Here is a 23,595-nt window from a genome sequence, read left to right as displayed (position 1 = left end):
GGAGCTCTGGACCTCTGCTCCCACTCCACTGCCAGCCACCATTGATATTTTAACAGTTTTCTCATATAGAGCCATTCATTGCTGAAATATTTTACAAACCAAACTAATTGCTCACCAGATGATATTGGTGTGTAGTTTGTAATCACCTGCCCACTCAATACAGATGAAATTAGCTTATTAGCTAACTCTGGCACATTTATATTGATATGGAACTCAATGTTGATTAATGCTTGTTGTAATAAATGAATGAATGAATGAATGCTCCTTGCTTTCAGTCCCAGTGTCCAAAACAGTCCTATGGGGAGCATGCTGTGAGGTCTCCCATAAGCCCCTGCCAGTCCTGGCCCCTTCTTAGTCCACTGGCCATCACAGCAATATATCCACTACAGCCCTGGGCTTAATTAATTACTTAATTACTGCCGTAACAGTGTGTTGGGGCATTTCCAGACAGTAATGTTTATTCGACACTGTTAGGTTTTCAAGACAATTTGATTAATTGATGAATCAATGATTAAAGGGACTTTGTCCAAATCCCCTCTAATTTATAGACCAGTGAAAATGGAAGCCATTTATTACAGCTAATCAATTCATGTACATCAGGTGGATTTAACATCAGAAACGTTTTTAATACTCAGTCATTCCAGAGAAAACTAATACTGCTCCAGTGTCCACTGCTGGACAAACACTCTACACCATTTAGCAGATCCTTGGCATTTGTGCATGACGACCTTACCCAGTAAACATTTAGCCGTTGATTCAACGTTGAAATAACGTAATGACTGCCGTCTAATCAATGTTCTCTTAAGGTTGAAAATGAAAGTTGAAAAGACGTCCAAACACAGACGTTGAAAAGACGACTATTAGACGTATTTTGGACGTCCATTGACGTTATTAATTGGTCCCGAAATAAATTACTCGTATAAAACGCGTTTTGGACGTCCACTGACGTTATCGATTGGTCACCACTTAACTAACTTAACTAAGATGGATTTTGGACGTCCATTGACGTTTAAAATATGTCCTTGACGGACAGACTACTTTTAGACCTATTTTGAACGTCCAGGGACGTTCCTTGTTTACTGGGTAGGCTTGTGTTTAGCTGCTCAAGAGTCTCGCGTTTTGTTTCATGCTTTAATGGGCCATAATGCGTGAACCTTAAAGTACTGAATTGTTTCTAAATATTTTGGCCCTAATTTACATCTCTCTCTATGCGAGTGTGTTGCAGCTGTGTTTATGGGAGGATTCAGAGCTGGAGAAATCTGTACGGAGACAGAAGCCCACCAACATCGACTTATTCCGCCGCTCTCTCTCGAGTTTAGCTGCTATTGGTCAGCAGCTCCGGAGAGGCGTGTCCTTTCTGTCTGTTCTGAGCAGCGATGTTTTTCCCTTCTGTATTCAGTCAAAGCCCACCCCCTACAGTGATTGGCTGTAGCGGTTCGCCTTCTGCGCTCTGATTGGCTACGGAGCATAAACTGCTTGTGACTAACCAATTCTAGCGCAGAAGACGTAATAACGTCCAATCAAAGTTCACTAGACAGTAGCGTGATTAAATCTGAATAATTCTGACGTTCATCCTAAACTCTTTTTTTAAAAATGCCTTCCAATTTGTACAGAATTGTACAGATTTTTTTTATTTATTTATTTTTTTCACTTAATGTGTGACGAATTGTCACATTTAAAAGATTATGTTTTTTGTTTCCACAGTTTAACTTTGCTGCTAATTATACGATGTAACTGTAAATAAAAATGTGTGTTCTCTAAATAATAAACATGTTCACTTATTTTCACGAAGCAAAACCAGGAATTGGACCAGGGGTTGCTCAAACACTTGCACACGACTTTAGGCTCATCATTATCCAATCCGTGCACAGGAGGGTGGACGCAGCTATTCACACCTAGCGCAAGCGGGCGGGGCTTAACGGAAAACGGGTGGGGAAAAATGCCCATAACGCTGCATTCACAGCAGTAAAGACACAATAGAACTCTGAGCTCAGTGGCCAGGGCGCAGCAGAGCATCAGCTGCGGAGCATCCTTCCCACAACCCCAAGCTTTCGCTGATGTCCACATCGTAATTCAACACAATGAGGACTGGAGCTTGTGCAGCCAGTGCGTTTTAAAAGGTAGTCTGCTTGTTATTATCTTTGGCTTTGTTTGTGTGTCCTTTGCGTGCATACAGCTTTGAATGGGATTTTACACGTAATAAAGCATCCTCTTGTTATTTGAAAATATTCCAATCGGTCTTATTTTGATCTGCAAGTACCCAAAGTTTAAATCTGTATTTCATTCTGTTTCTGCTGATGCTGCGTAAAGCATGCAAATAATAATAATAAAAATAACAGTGCACTGGACTGTTTTCTTCCCCTTTTCCTGTTAATGACATGCAAATTTCCATGCAATTGTCCCTTTAATGGTGTATTTCCATGGGGTGACGACCACTGATAGGAACAATAGGTGGTCATCTGCTGTCTGCAAGCCCTAGTGGCACCCAACGTGATTTGGACCTTTGTGTCTCTGGCAGGATTACAGTCCCCATTACTAAAATACTGATGTAGATTTTAATGCATTTCTTACAAATCTATAGCACAGGTGTGAGTGCTCACACAAACAAAATATACGAATCTACGTCCACGCTGCGTACATCAAGGTGTGTGGTGATATAGATGTCTAGTATCATAGAGAGCACCTCACCTTTCTGCATTGTTTACATTATTATTGTTATAAGAAAGAAATATGGATAAGGTAATGCAGGTATTGCACATTTCCTGAATGTCATTAACAGAGGCTCTGTTTTGTGACTCTTTGTGTAAAGACACGCTGCTGGAATCTTGTTTTTTGACACTCTTTATGAGGATGCTTGTCGTGGCGGATCGGGAAGATATTCTATCCCCATCCACACAGCCAATAAAACCTTTTTAAGCTGTGTTTTCATCGATTGAGCCGTTCCCCCATGAGAAAAAAGTTTGGGAACCCTGTCCTGCATTCTCTTTCAGGTCTGAGTGTTTGAACCCTTGTACTCTAGATAGCACACTGATTAAAAAAAGAGAGCTACTTTACCTTTACCACTCAAATCTAAACACACACACACACACACATTCTCTGTTACACAAAAAACCCTCCACTGTGGATATACATACAGATATACAAACACAGATGGAGCTTGATTGAAGGTTCTAGACTCTCTGGATACTCATTTTCAAACACACACTCACACACACACAAACAAACGTATTCACTGCTCTAAACATACACCTCGGAGCTTGAATGAGACACACCTACACATGAAGAGAGTGGCCTTCCAGTAGTTTATTAGAATAGTCTTGATGCACACTTGCAAACACACACACACACACACACACACACAAGGTGTCACCCATGGAGGGTTATTTGGGCTTCTGCTGTATTGTCTGGATATACACCTGAACACACACACACACACACACACACACACACACACACACACACACACTCACACACACAAGGTGTCACCCATGGAGGGTTATTTGGGCTTCTGCTGTATTGTCTGGATATACACCTGAACACACACACACACACACACACACACACACACACACACAGACACACACACACTCACACACAAGGTGTCACCCATGGAGGGTTATTTGGGCTTCTGCTGTATTGTCTGGATATACACCTGAACACACACACACACACACACACACACACACACAAAGGCACCACCTATCGAATATTCCTCAGACGTTTGCTCTATTGTCTGTGAGTGTTGATGACAGCTGGTCAATGTTCTTGATTGAAAGTAGACGGTGACTTCATTTCCAAAATCACCAAGAGGAGGGGAGTGCAATTTTGAGTGAGGTATAACTCCCACTTTTCCCTTCTCTGATGTAGCTGTGTACATTAGAGCATTGGTGGTTATCTGAGCCCTAAATATCCACATCCTGTGCTCTCTGTTCCTCAGTGGCACAAAGTGTTTGGAGAACAAGCCGTATTTGAGTTCACACCTCATCATTATTGCAGCGCTGACTTTAGCCAAGCATTTGGCTGAGAGGGAGGTGTTATGCTTGTAGTGTGCACTCGCTGTTGGAGTTTGCTTCACTGAGCTGATACACAGAGCTTTCATAACAAGGTCTTTTGTAGACTTTCAGTACCAGTCAGTACCAAACTTTTAGCTCACATCACAGGGTTTGAAGTGATCCGGGCAATCCAGTTTTCCCAAAGCATTGTAGGTTTAAGATTAAGAGCAAGTGGCCTGTGTGTAAACAGTGGAACATGTATTACACGGGACACTTGCCCTTAATATTAAACCTATATTGGTAAAGCTGAAAAAAGCCCAAATCATTTTACAATTACACAAAGAGAGTAGTGCATTAGGGATGTGCAAAACTTTGCCAAAATCAGGTTTATTTAGAGCTGTGTGAACAATTAAATCAGTTTTTTTTTCAAAGTAGGACTGAGCCATTTTTATATCTATATTTTGTAAAAATCATGAGGCTAATTTGATGTTAAAACATGGATCATTTACAGTGTGAACAGATGTCATCCCCAAGACAGAATACATGGATCTGATTGGTCATTGAGCCTTGTAATATGAACATACTTGATCGTACATACCAGCTTCCCCTCTGTACTCGCTGGAGGATTGAAATCTGCATCCACTAGGGGGCAGGCTAGGGCCAAAGCAACCCTATCTGGCACAGGAAGAGTTGTTGATTTTGCCCAGTATGTCCATAATAAGCAGGGAGACTTATCTTGTTCATATTGTAAAGACATTAAATCCTGGCTCTTGTAGCAAATTGTATGCTGCCTACTCTGTTTATTCTTGCAGCTACATTGCATTCATTCCTGAGGGTTGAGTACAATCAAAGCTCCAAACCAATGTAGTGTTCAAAAGAAAACCTTTGTTAAATCTTAAGTATAACACAAGATTTAGCTGAGCTTAGCCAGGATACGCCCCCCAAACACTGTATTGAATCAAAAGAGCTGCAAGTGAGATTGAAAGTGAATGAAATCACTACAGTGGCCAAAGTCCCTGAACTGATCAGCTTTCACTGTGGACACTGTGTGGCCCTGCAGCCTTTTGAAGTGCTCAAAGGCTCTGTGAACACAGCAGTTTGCACTGTGTATGTGTCTGAATGGTGACAGCAGGAAACCCACGCGGACACAGGGAGAACACACCACACTCCCTACAGACAGTCACCCGCAGGAAACCCACGCAGACACAGGGAGAACACACCACACTCCTCACAGATAGTCACCCAGAGGAAACCACACACAGACACAGAGAGAACACACCACACTCCTCACAGACAGTCACCCGGAGGAAACCTACACAGACACAGGGAGAACACACCACACTCCTCACAGATAGTCACCCAGAGGAAACCCACACAGACACAGAGAGAACACACTCCACTCCTCACAGACAGTCACCCGGAGGAACCCCACGCAGACACAGGAAGAACACACCACACTCCTCACAGACAGTCACCCGGAAGAAAACCTCGCAGACACAGGGAGAACACACCACACTACTCACAGACAATCACCCGGAGGAAACCCATGCAGACACAGAGAGAACACACTACACTCCTCACAGACAGTCACCTGGAGGAAACCCAGGCAGACACGGGGAGAACACACCACACTCCTCACAGACAGTCACCCGGAGGAAACCCACACAGACACAGAGAGAACACACCACACTCCTCACAGACAGTCACCCGGAGGAAACCCATGCAGACACAGGGAGAACACACCACACACTTATGGCTTATTACTATCAAATCACAGAAATGCTCTCAGAAGAAACACTGCGTGAGCTGGTGTCATCACACAGCAGTGTATTAGTACGATATCATACATTTTGTTAAATATCTTAAGATATTTTTCGCTTCCTTTCAAAGCAGTCTGCTAAGACCGGTCGTCTCTTTACCTAGCATTCATGACACGAGTCTGAGTACAGGTTGCATATTGCCATCAAATGAATAAGAATGGCTTTTTCAGTTCTGCATTGTACATGTAAGGTAGTCTAAGGAGCAGCTGAGTTATCAGTGTGCACCCAGCAGTCTCATGCTTAATCCCATTGGGCCGATTTCACTGCAGCAGGAGATGTGGTTTTAAGAGCATTTTAAAAGCTTCAGGGAGGCAGACAACCAATGACTCATTAAAGGTTTTGGACCTGGTATTGTTCTGCTTTCAGTGCAGGGCAAATCCTGATTACTAGAGAAATGGATTTCTAAAGGCCTTTTCTTTTTCTGAAAAAGCAATGGATCTTGACAGGGTTCTTTGTGGGGATTTAGTGGCTCGGTTCTGATCTAAAGAGCTAAATGTTGTGATCAGTGGGACAGAGCCACCGGCCTTATTTTCGGGTCTCCCGGCCTCACTGGAGATGTCTGCTTGTTACTGGATTAGCTGTTCAGTTTCAGAAATGGAACATGTGCTCACGAACACACACACACATAGATTATAGACCAAGCCACAGATCACTGAACAATCTTCATACTCTGTCACTCTGTCCATTGCGTTTTAGAGTGAAGAGGAATCAAGGCTTGACTCAGAGCTGTAAAGGTCAATAAATCAGCAGAGAACAGAGCACAGCAGAGCAGTAGCTTCAAAAACACTCCAACATGATGGGAATGGTATACTGCTGTATAACATTACTGTAAAAAGACATCAGAAACATTTGAAATAATCTGATTAAAGTATTGAACAAAATCAATAATAGACTAAGGTCACACAGTCACTGTATACTGAACAAATCAAAAGTCAGGAACCACCCAACCCATGTCACAACAGATAAATAAAAGACCTCTAAAATCATTCAGGGGCAGCACGGTGGTGCAGCAGGTAGGTGTCGCAGTCACACAGCTCCAGGGGCCTGGGGGTTGTGGGTTCGATTCCCGCTCCGGGTGACTGTCTGTGAGGAGTGTTGTGTGTTCTCCGTGTCTGCGTGGGTTTCCTGCGGGTGACTGTCTGTGAGGGGTGTGATGTGTTCTCCCTGTGTCTGTGTGGGTTTCCTCCAGCTGACTGTCTGTGAGGAGTGTGGTGTGTTCTCCCTGTGTCTGTGTGGGTTTCCTGCGGGTGACTGTCTGTAGGGAGTGTGGTGTGTTCTCCCTGTGTCCGCGTGGGTTTCCTGCGGGTGACTGTCTGTAGGGAGTGTGGTGTGTTCAACCCTGTGTCTGCGTGGGTTTCCTGTGGGTGACTGTCTGTGAGGAGTGTGATGTGTTCTCCCTGTGTCTGTGTGGGTTTCCTCCAGCTGACTGTCTGTGAGGAGTGTGGTGTGTTCTCCCTGTGTCTGTGTGGGTTTCCTGCGGGTGACTGTCTGTAGGGAGTGTGGTGTGTTCTCCCTGTGTCTGCGTGGGTTTCCTGTGGGTGACTGTCTGTAGGGAGTGTGGTGTGTTCTCCCTGTGTCTGCGTGGGTTTCCTCCGGGTGACTGTCTGTGAGGCGTATGGTGTGTTCTCCCTGTGTCTGCGTGGGTTTCCTCTGGGTGCTCCGGTTTCCTCCTACAGTCCAAAAACACACCTTGGTAGGTGGATTGGCGAATCAAAAGTGTCCGTAGGTGTGAGTGAATGTGTGTGTGTCTGTGTTGCCCTGTGAAGGACTGGCGCCCCCTCCAGGGTGTATTCCCGCTTTGCGCCCAATGATTCCAGGTAGGCTCTGGACCCACCGCGACCCTGAACTGGATAAGCGGTTACAGATAATGGATGAATAAAATCATTCAATTTTAGCAGACTGTCCCTTCCTCTATTAGAAACTCAGAATCTAAACAAATGTAATGTGTTATTAATGAGTATTTTCGTCAGTACAGCGAGCGACCGTGTTTGTTTGCATGGAACTCTAATCAAATTTCATTTTCTAACCTTTTAATTTTCTCTCAAGTCAGAGGATCTTGTAACATTTGGTGAAAATATCTCAAGAAACAGCAGAATGCATCAGTTTTGGGACACTCCTGTCCGCCATGTAGCAGAAGCAGCTGTCAGAACACACATAACACACAATACATAACAGACACTGACCAGAGAAGGTCTACAGTGATGACCAATTTATCTGTCCATTTTGTCACTTCTGTGAATTAAAGTACAAGCTTAAAGCAGCCAGATTGGACGGTTGTTTGTTCTTCATCCTGACTATCCGCACTTAGTGGCTCCTTACTGACGACCGACAAGGCTCCAGCTGAAAAGATCAAACATGACTCACTGCAGACCTCAACACTAAGGCGTCAGAATTTAGAAATATTGTTGTTTTTCAACCAGTCACAATAAGTGCTTGATCTGATTTAAATTATTCACATATATTTACCTCAAACACAAGCTCATACCTCGGGAAAAGCAATGTACTCAGGTTAAATAACCACCGTCCGTTAATTGTAATACATTTTGATAGACATTAATGGCTCTGTGAAGTATTTTATTCGTATTCGTTCCATAGATAATTGTAATAAATCATTCATTCGTTTCTGTAACTGCACACGATAAAGTAGTTAAGTGCTCCATCAAAGGGCACCACACATTCACTCACACACTCAAACATATGGACCTATGCTTGTATACCAGCATGTGTTTTTGGATTGAAGGACCTGAGCACCTGGTGGAAACCCATGCAGACACAAGGAGAACACACAACAGACCTTCCTCACAATTTCAGACCGAGTCTATTGGTCTATTTGTCATGAAAAGATTACACACACACAGTGTTTCAAACTATTAAAAAGGCTTGTCACTTCTGAACCGTTTCTACAAGCCTCCATTTGTGGGTTCATATGCTAAACTTTATAAGACCATCACACGCTTCATGGTCATCATCTTGTCCACTTATAAAGTAATTACATGTGGATTTCTTCCAGTCTGAAGTGAAAGTGGCTGCGCTGCACTGTAAAGTGCCACTATAGCATCGATTAAGCCGTTACAGTCATTATTACCTTTAAAAGCCTTAGCAAAGGCTTCGGTGGACAGCATTAATTTATTAGCTGAGAGGTCCTTGCAGCATCTCTTCCAAAGTTCCTTGGGGGAGGTGAGAGCCAAAGGAGCAGCCAATGGAATAAACAGCACCTTCAGTGATAAGCAGTGGAGGAAAAGAGCCAGCGTTGCTCAGCAGATTCGAAGAGTGGAGTCGCATAAAGCAAGCTGTTGTACATGATTGCACCATTCCTCAGGAGACATTTGCCTGTGACTGTTCATTGGTGTGTGGCATTTTCAGGAGAATAGGACATGTTCACCTCGGAGAATCACCGCTAGAGTAACAGTGGTTGTCGTCAGTGGACAGTGATAGAGAGAGAGAGAGAGAGAGAGAGATTGATTGCCTCTGTAAATACATTATGTATTTTCCAAGCACTGGAACCCTTGGTAAATAGGAGACTATGACATTCTACCTTTTGTAATTTATCATTGTTTTTTTTAATCAATTGTACAAAATATGTTTTATAATAACTATTAATAATAAGCATTTCATATGGCAGCAGTTTATATAAATATATATGTAACTGAGGGAGAGATGACAAATAGATAGAGGCAGGGTGGAAAAGAGAAAGAGGAGGGGAGAAGGGGAGGACATAGAGAGGATAAATAGATACAGAGAGGAATGAGGAGAAAAGGAGAAGGAAGGGAGAGGTTGAGGACAAAGAGAAAAGAGAGGGAGCAGAGAAGAGGGAAGGAAAAAAGAAAAATGTTGTGCTGCATGAGACTGCGCCAGGCAATCCTCCCACCGAGAAGGAAATGCAGATGAGTCTGGTTACTTTGAACTGCTTTGTAGAAGGACAGGATGCGCTGTTCTGGTTTTGTGTGTGTGTGTGTGTGTGTGTGTACTTCAGAGCACTCCGAGAAGGGGCTCTTGGGAGTTGTAGTTAACTGAGAGATGGAGAAGGGCTGAAGGGAGCAGGTGGTAGTGAAGGCCACCCTCAGTTCCATGGAAGCGTGTCTCCTCATTAGTTTGTTTTGATCCCTTTTCATCTGTCTCTTGCATATCTTCACTGTCTGAATAAAACCTCATATCTCCAAATTTCTTGCTTTACAGGAGATGGAAAATAACATTCCTATGTTTAATTGAAGTAAGTGGAGCAAGTAATTATTTCAAATCATTACGGAGCATTACCACACACACACACACACACTCCCTCTCTCTCATTACTTATTGCACAGATTCCCTTTTTTTCATACCGGGCATACTCGATTTTTAGACTTATTTCTCATCTTATATGCCCCTTGAGACAAATTCTCACACCCTGAAGCAATTTTCCAGGTCGGAGGCTTGACCTGAAGTGATAAATTCTTCATTCTATAGTTAATGTTATAGTGTGAGAGGAGAAACTTTAGGTTTTAGGCAGACAATCTAGCTCTGCAGTGATCAGCCTTCATTCATTCATTGTCTTCAACTGCTTATCCAGTTCAGGGTTGCAATGGGAAACCCACGCAGACACAGGGGGAACACACCAACTCCTCACAGACAGTCACCCGGAGGAAACCCACGCGGACACAGGGAGAACACACCACACTCCTCACAGACAGTCACCCGGAGGAAACCCACGCGGACACAGGGAGAACACACCACATTCCTCACAGACAGTCACCCGGAGGAAACCCACGCAGACACAGAGAGAACACACCACACTCCTCACAGACAGTCACCCGGAGGAAACCCACGCAGACACAGGGAGAACACACCACACTCCTCACAGACAGTCACCCGAAGTGGGAATCGAACCTACAACCTCCAGGTCCCTGGAGCTGTGTGACTGCGACACCTACCTGCTGCACCACTGTAGTGATCAGTGGGCTCAATCTTCATTAGAGTCCATTAGTGTGAAATAATCAGCCATTCAACTGGATGGTTGATTCAGGTAATAGCCAATGAGAAAGCAAGGAAGATACAGAAAAAAAAACACATCCAGTGGACCACAGTGATGGAGGACCTATTCAATAATACAACCGAGAACCTTTGTTAGCTGCTTGAGGTATGAATTTACCTCCAGGTCTGTCTGTCAAATTATGACCACTCTACCCCCACCAAATCATCGCCCCCACTGTTGTTTGTTTGTTTGTTTTTGTTTTTTTGTACATCCTGCCTGTCCATAGGTATATACAAGACTAATGAGGTACAATATTTCCAGCTCCAACTCTGCGGATATTTGTAGCTTGTGCTGCTGTCTGTGAGTGTCTGTCTTTGGCTTATTGTCTAGCGGGTGTACCTTTAAGACAAAAGAAATTCTGTGAAAAACTGACAGCAAGTGTGAGATACTCCTTCTTCCAAACCAGTTAGGATTGTAAAAGCCATGTATTGTAGGCCTGGTTTCAGACACAAACACACACACACACTCTTAGATCTCCACAGATGGCATCTATAGAGAGGATGCGCCACACACACACACACACACACACACAGGGCTCCTAGGGGAAGCACTGGCAGGCCAATGGTACTGTGAAGTCTATTCAGTCATTCACAAATCACACCCGTGTCTCTGCTGAAGAAGAGAAACTGTGCAGCAAAAAATATCCCATCAGTTCTGCATAGTGTTATATCAGCATGCAGTCTAGCCAAAATTATATTTAGATGCAAAGTTCAGTCTGTTCTGTAATGTTCTTTTGTGTGTCAACATGTAAAAATAACAGCAGTGATAATAATATATTGAGGGAATAAACTGTCCAACCTGTAGATCTCAGATGTTCTAAGACTTAGGAACTAGGTTTGAAGGTAAGAGTCAGAGAGTTGCAGAGGTCTAGGCATTGACCCCCTTTAATCAGGAGACAGTGCCAGCAAAGGCGGGTGTCTGTTAGCTAACGTCATAACCACGCAGTTAGTGTCCTCCTCCGAACATTTCAAGTTCTCCAGTGATGTTGTGTTAGCTGCAGTTTGGTTTGGAGGACGTATGTCATAGCCTTTGCCCTCCTTGCTTGGTCGATCTGTGTGTGATTTGGGAATTTGCAAACTGGAAATGGTAAATGAATAATTTGGTGAGAAAATTGATTAAAAATGGGCGGCACGGTGGTGCAGCAGGTTAGTGTCGCAGTCACACAGCTCCAGGGACCTGGAGGTTGTGGGTTCGAGTCCCGCTCCGGGTGACTGTCTGTGAGGAGTGTGGTGTGTTCTCCCTGTGTCTACATGGGTTTCCTCCGGGTGACTGTCTGTGAGGAGTGTGGTGTGTTCTCCCTGTGTCTACGTGGGTTTCCTCCGGGTGACTGTCTGTGAGGAGTGTGGTGTGTTCTCCCTGTGTCTACGTGGGTTTCCTCCGGGTGACTGTCTGTGAGGAGTGTGGTGTGTTCTCCCTGTGTCTACATGGGTTTCCTCCGGGTGACTGTCTGTGAGGAGTGTGGTGTGTTCTCCCTGTGTCTGCGTGGGTTTCCTCCGGGTGCTCCGGTTTCCTCCCACAGTCCAAAAACACACGTTGGTAGGTGGATTGGCGACTCAAAAGTGTCCGTAGGTGTTAGTGTGTGAGTGAATGTGTGTGTGTTGCCCTGTGAAGGACTGGCGCCCCCTCCAGGGTGTATTCCCGCATTGCGTCCAATGATTCCAGGTAGGCTCTAGACCCACCGCGACCCTGAACTGGATAAGGGTTACAGATAATGAATGAATGAATTGATTAAAAATAGAATACTTTTAGAATACATTTAAAACAACTTTCCAAAGCACAGATGATTGGTGGAGTAAATCTATGCTTGCTTTATAAAGAGCAGGCGGTGGTGGCAGATAGCATTTCAATAAGTTTGGCACAAAGCAGGACCATGAAGATTAGAAAACATTTACTTACTTTTATAATCGTATCAGTGTCTGATAACCTTCCAGCAGTAGGCATCCAGGGGGCAGATGCTCCTATCATTCAGGCATCTTTTGTTTTTTATTCCTTTAAAATACGGCAAAATGTAAAGGATGAGGCTCTTCACGAATATATAAACCATCATAATATCTCCTCTATTACTGAGAGTCACAAATGTGGCATGGAATGAAAGAACACTTTGTCGCCAGTGATAACTGACTTGAGAATCACATATAAGAGACATGCTCTAGGGCAAATTATTCCTCCAGTTCTGTTGTCTCCAGTCCTGTGCCCTTTCCTTCATGATAACAGCAGATTCCTTTCTCCCTCATGTTAACACTTCTCTTAGCATTTCACTGGTTGTGGAAACCTGGGTCTGTGCTGTCTCTGTATGACAATATCTACTGGGTCTTTGTTGGGAGCCAAATGTTAATGAGTGTTATGCAATGTGCGAAAACTTTGTCTGGTGACATTTGTGTGTGGTGAAAAAGTAAACAGTGCACTGTGTGAAGGGATGTGATTTTGTGATTCAGGAGGGGATTCTGCTCCCCTCTTATCTTTTGTTCTACTCTGTTCCCTGCTTCTGTTCCGCAATCGGGAAGCGGGCGTTTGTGATCTCCAGAGCATGTAAGGGGATGCAGGGAGCAGAAACTAGATCAGTGTTTTCTGCAGAATGCAAGGGGTTATATAAGATCTCGTTTGGCGTAGACACGGAACCCACAACAACAACCCCCCGAACTTTGTGACTTTGATGTTGGTGATATAGGGATTGGATTTCTGCTCTCTGGCTGAAGGTGAAAACACCAGAACAGCCTAATGGCAACTTCATTTTGTAACTGGATATGAAATGGGTGTAATGTCATTACAGATGATACATGATTCTGTAGTTATAGGCCAGTTCCATGCCATTATTGTTATTATTTATTATTATTTTAAATATATGTTACAGATTTGACACATTCTCTCCTGAAATGTTTGTGAAAAGGACATTAGGTGATTATAATACCAACCAATGCACAATATTGGGTTCCCAAATGGTGCAACAATCCAAGCATTTGCCCTAGAGTTGGGGTTTAAAGTTCAATCCCCAGCAATGATTCTTCTCCCTTTTCCCACTATCAGAGCAGTGCTAGCCAATACAGGGGTCTGTTTTTGACATAACCTCTAGTGATCTTCGCCAAGTGTGTTATACTGTAATGGCATTAAATGTCATTGAATTTCATCCATCCATCCATCCATCCATTAACCCTTATCAAGTTCAGGGTTGCGGTGGGTCCAGAGCCTACCCGGAATCACTGGGCGCAAGGCGGGAATACACCCTGGAGGGGGCGCCAGTCCTTCACAGGGCAACACACACACTCACACACATTCACACCTACGGACACTTTTGAGTCGCCAATCCACCTACCAACGTGTGTCTTTGGAGCATGGGAGGAAACCGGAGCACCCGGAGGAAACCCACGCAGACACAGAGAGAACACACCACACTCCTCACAGACAGTCACCCGGAGTGGGACTCAAACCCACAACCTCCAGGTCCCTGGAGCTGTGTGACTGCGACACTACCTGCAGCGCCACCGTGCCGCCCGTCATTGAATTTATGGCAGTTAAAATATGCAGTAATTGTTCTGTCATAATTATCAGAAGCAAGAGTTTGAACAGTTTTCGTTCTTAATTTAAAATGGGACTCTTACCTCTTTTCCTTTTCTCATTTTCAGAACTACGTGTACACACATCTCCTGTGGTAACTGGCCCCTCCCACTAGAAGAATGAGCTCCTCCCCCCTTGTGTCCCGTGCCTCCATCGACATCCTGGAGGAGCTACAGCTTATTGCAGCCCAGAACCTGGAGAAGTTGGACATCAACAAATATTATGAAGTCATCAGGGAACTGGGCAAAGGCACCTATGGCAAAGTGGACCTGGTTGTTCACAAAATCAGAGGTAGGTCTGAAGAACAGAAACACAGTCCTGCTCACAGTTTTATTTCTTGTACTGATCTTCCAAATGGTCTACATGTTCTACTAGTTGTTTGTATACAGCAGTTGTTTTTTTTCCCTACCAGGTTGGTTCCAAAACCTAGACCTACACTCAGAACTATGGCTCTTATGGCATACAGTTGTAAGAGGTTAAAAAAAGGGGTACTTCAGGTCCAGAATTTGGGAAAGAAAAACACTGTAAACATATCCCAAGCCACAACCAACTCATTCTGACAAACACACACATACTTGTCATTGTTAATGGAAACTCCTTGCTTAATTGTCTACGATATGCAACTTGATATTGTGTTAATCACATTCAGTTCGCCACACACATCACGTATCCTCTAGGGCTTTCATCTTGCCCTTTGTCCTCAACTGTACATTTTCTTACGGCTTATGATACTTGGTCAGCTTGCTATTTTAAGCATCTAGCCACAGATGTCAGTTCCAGGAACCAGTATATCATAGTCTATAGTGATCAGCAGTAAAATACACCACATGATGCACTGTCCTTCAAAATGCCCATGCCTAGAATATCTGACTAACCTGCAGCAGAGGCCAAACACCAGCCATCTGTTCCTGTCTACAGTATTAATGCCTGTTTATGGAGCATCCTGAGTTGAATGTCACGACTGCCCTGGGCTGAAGCCTACACGTGCTTTCCTGCCTGTAAAATGCCCCCTGAATAACTCTTTGGTCCTGACGTTTTTTTAAAAGCCCACAAAAGAACATACCCTTCTTGAATTTGTTGAATTTCCCCTGGGGATCAATAAAGTATCTATCTATCTATCTACCCTCTGTTGGCTTTAGGATCACACTTCACTCTCACTCTTGTTCTCATTTATTAACACTGGAGCTCAACCATTTCTCAACATTTGTGTTTCTCAAACTAATATAACCATTTGTTTTGGGCCAGAAATTAATCTTCTTGTTATTTTTCTTATGGAATTTGAAGACAACATTTCAGTCTCCTCAGACATTACAAGAAAATTTTGAGCAATGAACTTATTCTCTTGGTTACGGTGATAGACCTGTTCTAAGAGTCAGAAGAGTGTGATAAATGGTGTAGACACTTCTGAAAAGCAGTAATACCTTACAGAGCTCTATTACAGTCGCCAAATTTAGATTATTTTGATGAGAAAACAAATAAAAATAATGGACAGCTCATTTACATTAGCTCTTTCAGTATGGTCTAAAAATGACACAGACAGTAGTAGAGCCAGGGAAAACTCCAAGACACTTTAGAAAAACATTTCAAGTACCAGCTTTAATATGCTCTTATCCACTTTGCCTCATGAGCTCCTCTTGAGGGGAGTCTTAAGGACCGTTCCATTTCATTATTAACTCATGTGGCATGTGCTAGATAAGGTAAGAGTGTACACAGCTGTTGACTTCAGCAGCAGGCATTTCCTTTTTCAGACCCACGAAACAGCTAACAAAGCTGTGCATAAACAACAGCACTGAAACTCATGCTTCCTAAATAATAACATTCAGTTTGATACGTCCTTAAAAGATTTTAGGTTGCATCCTATTTCAGTAGGCTGAAACCTATGATAACAGAACTTATTTTACAGTGATAGCCTGCTAGTTAGCGAGCTAAATGCTAACCCTTTAAATAGTTATTTTCTAATCCTGGCAAAGTAGGTTAGTCTAGTTTTTATCTGGTTTCTCACACAGCATGGATATTGTTCTGAAAATGTACTATAAAAAGACTTCATATGCATTTTTTTTGCATTTTTACCTGCATTGTCAGTTGCTACCAAATGTAGCACTCATACCTCTAAGCTAGTGTTGTCATAATGAATAGTGCCACCTTGAATCTTCTTTAGTACCCTGGAGGCTCTGCTTCTATCATTCTATAAATATTCCACTGACATGTAATTAGATATTAGATATTAGTGTGCAGAAATCAAGTGACAGGAGGAGAGTGGTGAGGATTAATCAATCTGAAATATTAAAATTTTAGACAGATTAATATTTTAGCGGACTAGGCGCAGAGGAGGAAAACCAACTTGCATAAGTCTGCATATATTAATCTCGTTCTCATTCTGATATATACTATGCATAACCCTCTGCCTACATTTAGTGCAAACTGTCATCAAAGCAAGCTCCCAATCTGATGGCATTAATATGTATCGTCTTTTACTTTGTTCAGTTTCTTTGCTAGCAGCAATGGCGTGCCAACTCTCAAAACATTGTTCCAGCTCTCTGCCCTTCAGACAGACTGACAGATCTGCTGAGACAGATGCCAATGGCTGAGAATTTGATGGTTGTTTCAAGCTTTAGCTTGAATAGGGGAGAATAGTGGAAAGCAGACTTTTTCTGCTGTTACCGTCTTCATACATGCGTAGCAGCTGCTCTCAATAAACAATTCCCTATGGAAAGAATATCTTGGTGACTGGTGACTTTCAGCATAGATTCTTGTTGTTTCATTGAACTAGTAAAAGTAAAAGACGTTGTAGGAGATAACCTGTCCAAAATTGTCCATACATTTTTAGAGCCTCTGTCAAGGATAGATATGCATATTGGATCAAGAGAGTCCTAAACTCTCCTTGTGTTCCCAGCAGAATTCGAATCCATTTCAGCCTCCCTGCATGTTTACGTAATGCATGAAATCTCAACACTCATTATGTATATCCCTTGATCTTTGCCGTGAAATATTCAGTACCATCCTAATAGATTGAGGCCTATAGCCTGTTAGATTCGGGATTCTGTGGCAGAGCTAAACTCTAACCCCACTCATCCTTTCCCACAGGCACAAAGATGGCGCTGAAGTTCCTACGGAAGAAAACCACAAAGCTGAAAAGCTTCCTGAGGGAGTATAGCATCTCGCTTTACCTTTCACCATGCCCTTTCATCATCAACATGTATGGGATCGCCTTTGAGACTGATGAGTACTACATCTTCGCCCAAGAATACGCTCTAGCTGGGGATCTCTTTGACATCATCCCCCCTCAGGTAAGCTCACAAATGTTGGCATGTTTTAAACATTTTAACTAGTGAGTGACATTTTACAGTCTCTGGGTTTCTTTTAGGTGTTCCTGCTCCTTAGTTAGGCAATGGTGATATGTTATGACTTGGGATCCCATTGCTACTGTCGTCAGTAGCTGTAGGATTGGCTGCAAATTCAAACACACTTACAAATAACAAATAGATTGATAGCGAAGTACCTGAAACAGTATAGTGACAAGAAGCTGACTGGAAGATTTGGGTTTTGTTTTTTGGCACGGCCATTTTGCTTGTGCTTTGTGCCTGTTCACAAGCCTGATAGACACTTAATATTTTTAATACATGTTGTGTATATAATATAATGCACATTGCCATATTGCTCTCCCATAAGTAAACGTATGTAAAAGCATAGCTTTAGCTGCTAACCCCCCATTAATATGCAGATATTTGCCAAATTAAGAAACGAATAGAAGGAAGGCAAGTAGGCCTCTCGAGTAGTGAACCGGTCAAAGACATTTGATCTCTATTGATGCCTTAGTTGTCTGAATCCCAAAGTCCAAGAGAGCTCAATTGACTACGCTCTCTGGGTTTATCCCCACCTCTTCTTTCAGTTCGAAAAAAAGTAGTAGTTGGTGTTTCAGAGCTAATACTCAATTTTGAAAAATTTAAAGAAGAAGGAGAAGAAGAAGAATGACCTTAATTAATCCCCTTGGGGAAACTGATTCTCTGCATTTAACCTGTGGTAGCAACCACACAAACACACACCAGTGAGCAATTAATTTAGCCACACACACTAGAGGCCACACACACAGCCAGAGCAGCGGGCTGCCAACCAGTTTGGTGCCCAGGGAGCAGCTTGTGGGTTAGGTGCCTTGCTCAAGGGCACTTCACCCGAGGATGAATGTTTTTTCGTGCGAGCTCTGGGAGTTGAGCTGGTAACCCTCCGATCTCAAGCTCTGTTTTCTAACCTTAAGGCCACAGCTGTCCCCCTAAAAAAGAACAAATACATAAAGGCAATTTGCCTCTTTCCAAAACTACAAAACAACGGAAAGGCATTGCTTATTAACACATGACTAATGCCACAGACGAAAGGCTAATAGAGATTTTGAAATTAGGCTTAATTTATACTTAACATTGGCACTAATTATTATTTGAGAGTACAGTTTGTTTCTCAAATGGGGAGATAATGATAGATTTGACTCTAAACAGGTGTCTGATTTAAGCTGTCTATTTTAGACAGATTCGTTTATTTTATAAGCGCTTCGTTTTTATCACTTTCACTGAGTCACCGAGGCATTTAGTGTTTGTCACTTCATTTTAATTACGGTTTGAGAGCCCTTATGCCTTCTTCAGTGTGAAAGAAAATAATGAGGTGGCTGACTGTCTTTATTACCTCCTTATTTCCAACAACGACGATCATGGTCTGACCTTAAAGAGAGCTCAGATACGTGTAGTTTTGAAGTATAAACCTCTGGTGATATTTATAACTGGGCTTTTGAGAAATGTCAGCTTTAGTTTCAGATTTAATGAGGATTTCATGTTCCATAGCATTTTGCTGCCATGGCGCAGTAAGTCTGCAGTTCATTGCTGATGGAGTTTGTCTGATGTGGGGGCTTAAACTTGCCTACTGTCTTGGCTGCTTTGTGTGGATTCTGATTCTGCTGTTGTGTAACGGCTTCGTGTTTGGCCTCTCATTCCATCTTCTCTTTTCTTGGTGTCCTGTGTAGGTGGGGCTCCCGGAGAGCGTGGCCAAGCGCTGTGTGCACCAGGTAGCTATTGCCCTCGACTACATGCACTGCAAGAAGCTGGTACATCGTGACATCAAGCCTGAGAACATCCTCATCTTTGACAAGGAGTGCCGCAAGGTCAAGCTCTCAGACTTCGGGATGACAAGGAGGGCCGGCTCCCCGGTCAAAAGGGTGAGCGGCACGATCCCCTACACTGCGCCAGAGCTATGCGACCCCAGTCGGCAGGAGGGATTCCGCGTGGACTACAGCACGGATGTGTGGGCTTTTGGCGTGCTGCTCTTCTGCATGCTGACCGGCAACTTTCCATGGGAGAAAGCCCTGCCGACAGATGCCTTCTACGAGGAGTTTGTGCGTTGGCAGCAGCAGAGGCGGAGAAGAACAGGTACAGCGCCCTCCCAGTGGCGCCGCTTCACAGACGAAGCTCTGCGCATGTTCCGCCGTCTGTTGGCCATCGACCAGGACTGTCGCTGCTCTGTCAAAGAGGTCTTTGCCCACTTCAGCCACTGCTGGATGCTTGACACAGAGAACGGAAACACAGCCACCACACCCGGAGACACCAACATTAATAACGGTGTTGTCAACGGGCACCTGGCGGAGCTTAGCTCCTCTTCCTCAGACGAAGACGAGCTGGTGGACCGTCTGAAGCAGCAGAGCCTCTCGCCCGCTTGTGTTGTCATGGAGCCGGTAGTAGCACACTATGCCAACATTTCCAACAACGGTTCACCCTCTTCCACAGGTGGATACGAACGTGTGTCCCGTGACAGCAACGCCAACGGTGGCCGGATCCTCGTAGCCACGCCCATCGAGATCTGCGTGTAAGACTGCAGTAGGTACACATTTTACTGGGCCGCACTGAGGATTCAAAGCCCTTGAACGGAAGGCAGAAATGCTCTAGGCTTGAGTCAAGTGTAGAACACTGTGAAAGCTTTCAACAGAGAAGTTCCCAAGGCAGGCTCCAGGCTGTCGACTGTTCCTAATGACGAGTGTCTCTGAGGGAATGATGTGAGTAGAAGACAATCATATCCCACCGATTGTGTCCGAGGGGTTCAGATCCATAAGTTCACATGTAACCAGTCCAATGGAAACTCAAAGAAAATCTATAAAAATAACAATAAACAGAGACAGAGAGGCTTCTGTTGTGAAAGACCTAGAACACCATAAAGCAATATGTTTTTGCAAAAACAAAACCCCAACAAGGACCATGGTCAGAATGGAACTAAACACAAACAAATCTGAACGAGGAATTGTGGGAATGTGGAAGAAACTCATTTCAGAAAACACACAGCGACATGTGGTCTTTGGAAGTGGTCTGTTTTTGTGCGTCCTTTTGGTCGGTGGTTTAGTAGAAGAAATGTAGTTTCTGTTATATTTGTCACGTTATTTATTTCGGTTTTGTGCTCCTGATATTTTGCTGTTTATTTGATACTGTAGCATTATAGAATAATAATCATTCCCAGTTGCCATTACAGCGATCGGAATTGTAAAGACTTGTTTACTTCCTCTAAAACCAAATCGTTGCCCATCTCCAAGACGGCACCTTAAAGGAATCCGAAGAGCAGATGCATGGCTCTATCTCTGTGGTGCGTTTGTGAGTCAGCAGACTGGATTGGTCTTCAATGGGCCCTCTCAGTAAGAGCGAGGCCGGTGCTGATGATGATGTTATGGATGTGATCACAGTGCATACAGATGCCTGTCGCCACCCTCAGCACAGAGGCTGTTTAGTGCAGGCTCAAAATAGGGCTGTGTTACGCCACCAAGCAGCAAGTGATTCAGAGGCAGTGGCGTACCACGTGGTTTAGAAACACTTGACTACAGCTTGAGACGAAGGATGCTACTGACTGTTTTATGAAGAATATTTTCTGAAAAGAAGTATTTTTAAGGCATTCTCAGGTATATGATAGGTCTATACTCACAGCGGCCCTGTTTGAGTCTTGTTATTTGAAGAACACTTTACTAACCTTCGTACATCAGTGTACCATTGACAGAGTGTCAGAGAAACTGTTACAAAGTGCTGAAATCTAATTACACCATAATTACACTCTGTTATCACTCGCAATATGTGATTCATTTGGTTTCAAAACTAGATACAAAACAGTCTTGGAAATCTCAGCCTTTGCTTAAATTGTGACTGAAGTCAAAGACATTGCATAATAATAATAATAATAATAATAATAGTCTAAACCAAGGCCTGTCATTCAGCACCAGATGGTTGTGCTTATTCAGGTCCAACCCCAAACAACTGCTACATAATAATTTGGACTTTTAGAGCATGGTTCTAGATCTCGTTTGGTTCATATATTTAAATTAGATTGTTCTGTTTTGATAAAGTCGTAGCAAAAAAGGGTATTTTATCAACTCAAGTGATTTACAAAAATGAAGTGAGCGACTGCATATTTTGTGCTGTTTACGGGCAACAGCTTTTTTTATGAAAAAAAAAAGGGTGTGTCTGAAACCGCATGGATATAAACCTATGTACAAAGGTGATCTGTGCTCATTTTTAGGTTTGTGAAAATAAATGTGTTGTGATATTTTGCAGGAGCACAAGTTGATGTTGCAACGACGTCAAAAATCTCAATTTTGCTAAAAAGGAAAATCATACCTAGGCTTTCTACAATGCTCTATATGTGGTTTAGACATATATATCTGCATTCGAAATTGGAGGGTCCTGAGGATTTGTGCTGTTTATCAGATGGACTTTAATAATGGTTCAAACTCCACAACTTGGAACAGAAGGATATCTTTCTCTGCAGGTGGAGATTAAAAAAAAGGGCCAAAAACGATCACTACTCCACAGATATTCCGAAACTGATTATGTGTTGTGACTTCCAGAGATTTTTGCATGTATAAATATTGTTCTGGAGAGACATCGTTGAAATAAATACATATCCTTGGTGCAAAGGCTGCAGATTTTTTTTTCTTCGTCTTACGTCCAAAAGTTTCTGAATATGACTCATCTTTGGCTCTTGTACTTCCAAAGAGTGTGGGAAGACTCCAAAATGGTTTATGGCTTTGGCCTGTGGGGCTGAAGAAGTGTTCTTAGACTCTGGTACTATATAGAGACCATTTTTAATTCTTTTAAGAATCAGGTACAATAGGATTTCCAAAGAGAATAACCTTTTACTCAGAACTCATCTTAAAAAACTAAAGAAACCACTCCTTAAAAAGTAAATTAGAAATTCACAGGTCTGTACGTACTGCTTTGCTTTGAGGAATCCATTTTGTTACCTCCATAATGTATAAGATATTCACCCTATTAATGGAAACACCTTCCTGTTTGTGTACTTGGTCATGAACTTTGACCTGCTAGTTGTGAAATAGCACCACTCCGTTTCTCCTTGTTAAAGTGATGGCCTAGTAACCTTTTGCAGTCGCTGTGGATTGACTTTGGGGCTTCAGTCACTGATTAGGCCCAAAATTGTGACCTTTTTTGCAGAGTTTTGAAATGTAAGAAACTTGCAAGCTCTGCATTAAAAATGAAAGGAAGGCAGTGGAAGCTTGTTCTCGGTTTGTTCTGCCTGTATTAAGCATGAGAGCCAAGCGGAAGGTGAGGAGGAGGAGGAGGAGCCAGCTGCCTGCTGCCAACAGCAGCGGAAATGTACTAGCACACCGCCCTCAAAAAAATGTCACTAATTATATCACAAACAACACTATGAATTTTCATAAACACGAGCCTGACTGATGTTTATAGAAATGACATGCAACGAGGGGCACATGACATGCACTGAGGCGTATATTACGGCAGTATGGTGCATTGTGGGTACCATCAAAGCTTCTACAACACTGAACAACAGCATGGATCATACGCAAAGGTTTACACATTCCTGAAACTGCATAGTAACAAGCTGAGTCCATTGTCTTACAATTTATATTATATATTTTGACCATAGCATTCACCCCTACTGGAAATAGACTAGTATTCAAACACATTTCTAAACCTTGACTGTGGCATGTACACTGTTGGTCCTGTAACCAGCATGGCAATGCGTTTGATCAGCAGAGGGAGGCTGTCAGCTCACGCAGTTATAGAGTCAGGGAGGCAGAGGGAGAAAAGGCTAGAGAGGGAAAAAAAAGAGAGAGGAGAGTGAGTGAGAAGAATACGAAAGCAGTGGAGTAGAACACCTCAGAAACTGCTGGTGTTCAGAAAAGAACAATTGTCTTGAGAATGGAGCTGTGTCACGTGCACAGCCCCGTGAGCAC

General features: G+C 43.2%; 1 protein-coding gene across 1 annotated transcript; it reads left to right on the top strand.

Moving 5' to 3' along the window:
• The first annotated feature begins 1,988 nt into the window (after positions 1–1,988).
• On the top strand, positions 1,989–22,284 carry unm_sa1261 (un-named sa1261). The gene is made up of 4 exons (XM_066642531.1): positions 1,989–2,120; positions 14,441–14,663; positions 17,457–17,659; positions 19,378–22,284. Exons 2-4 carry the CDS (start codon positions 14,492–14,494, stop codon positions 20,215–20,217), a joined length of 1,215 nt encoding a protein of 404 aa, XP_066498628.1. The 5' UTR covers positions 1,989–2,120; positions 14,441–14,491; the 3' UTR covers positions 20,218–22,284.
• Positions 22,285–23,595: the final 1,311 nt, after the last annotated feature.

The sequence above is a fragment of the Hoplias malabaricus genome, chromosome 13 (genome assembly GCF_029633855.1).
Source record: "Hoplias malabaricus isolate fHopMal1 chromosome 13, fHopMal1.hap1, whole genome shotgun sequence".
NCBI lineage: Eukaryota > Metazoa > Chordata > Actinopteri > Characiformes > Erythrinidae > Hoplias > Hoplias malabaricus.
This window is presented reverse-complemented; position numbering and strand designations above follow the sequence as displayed.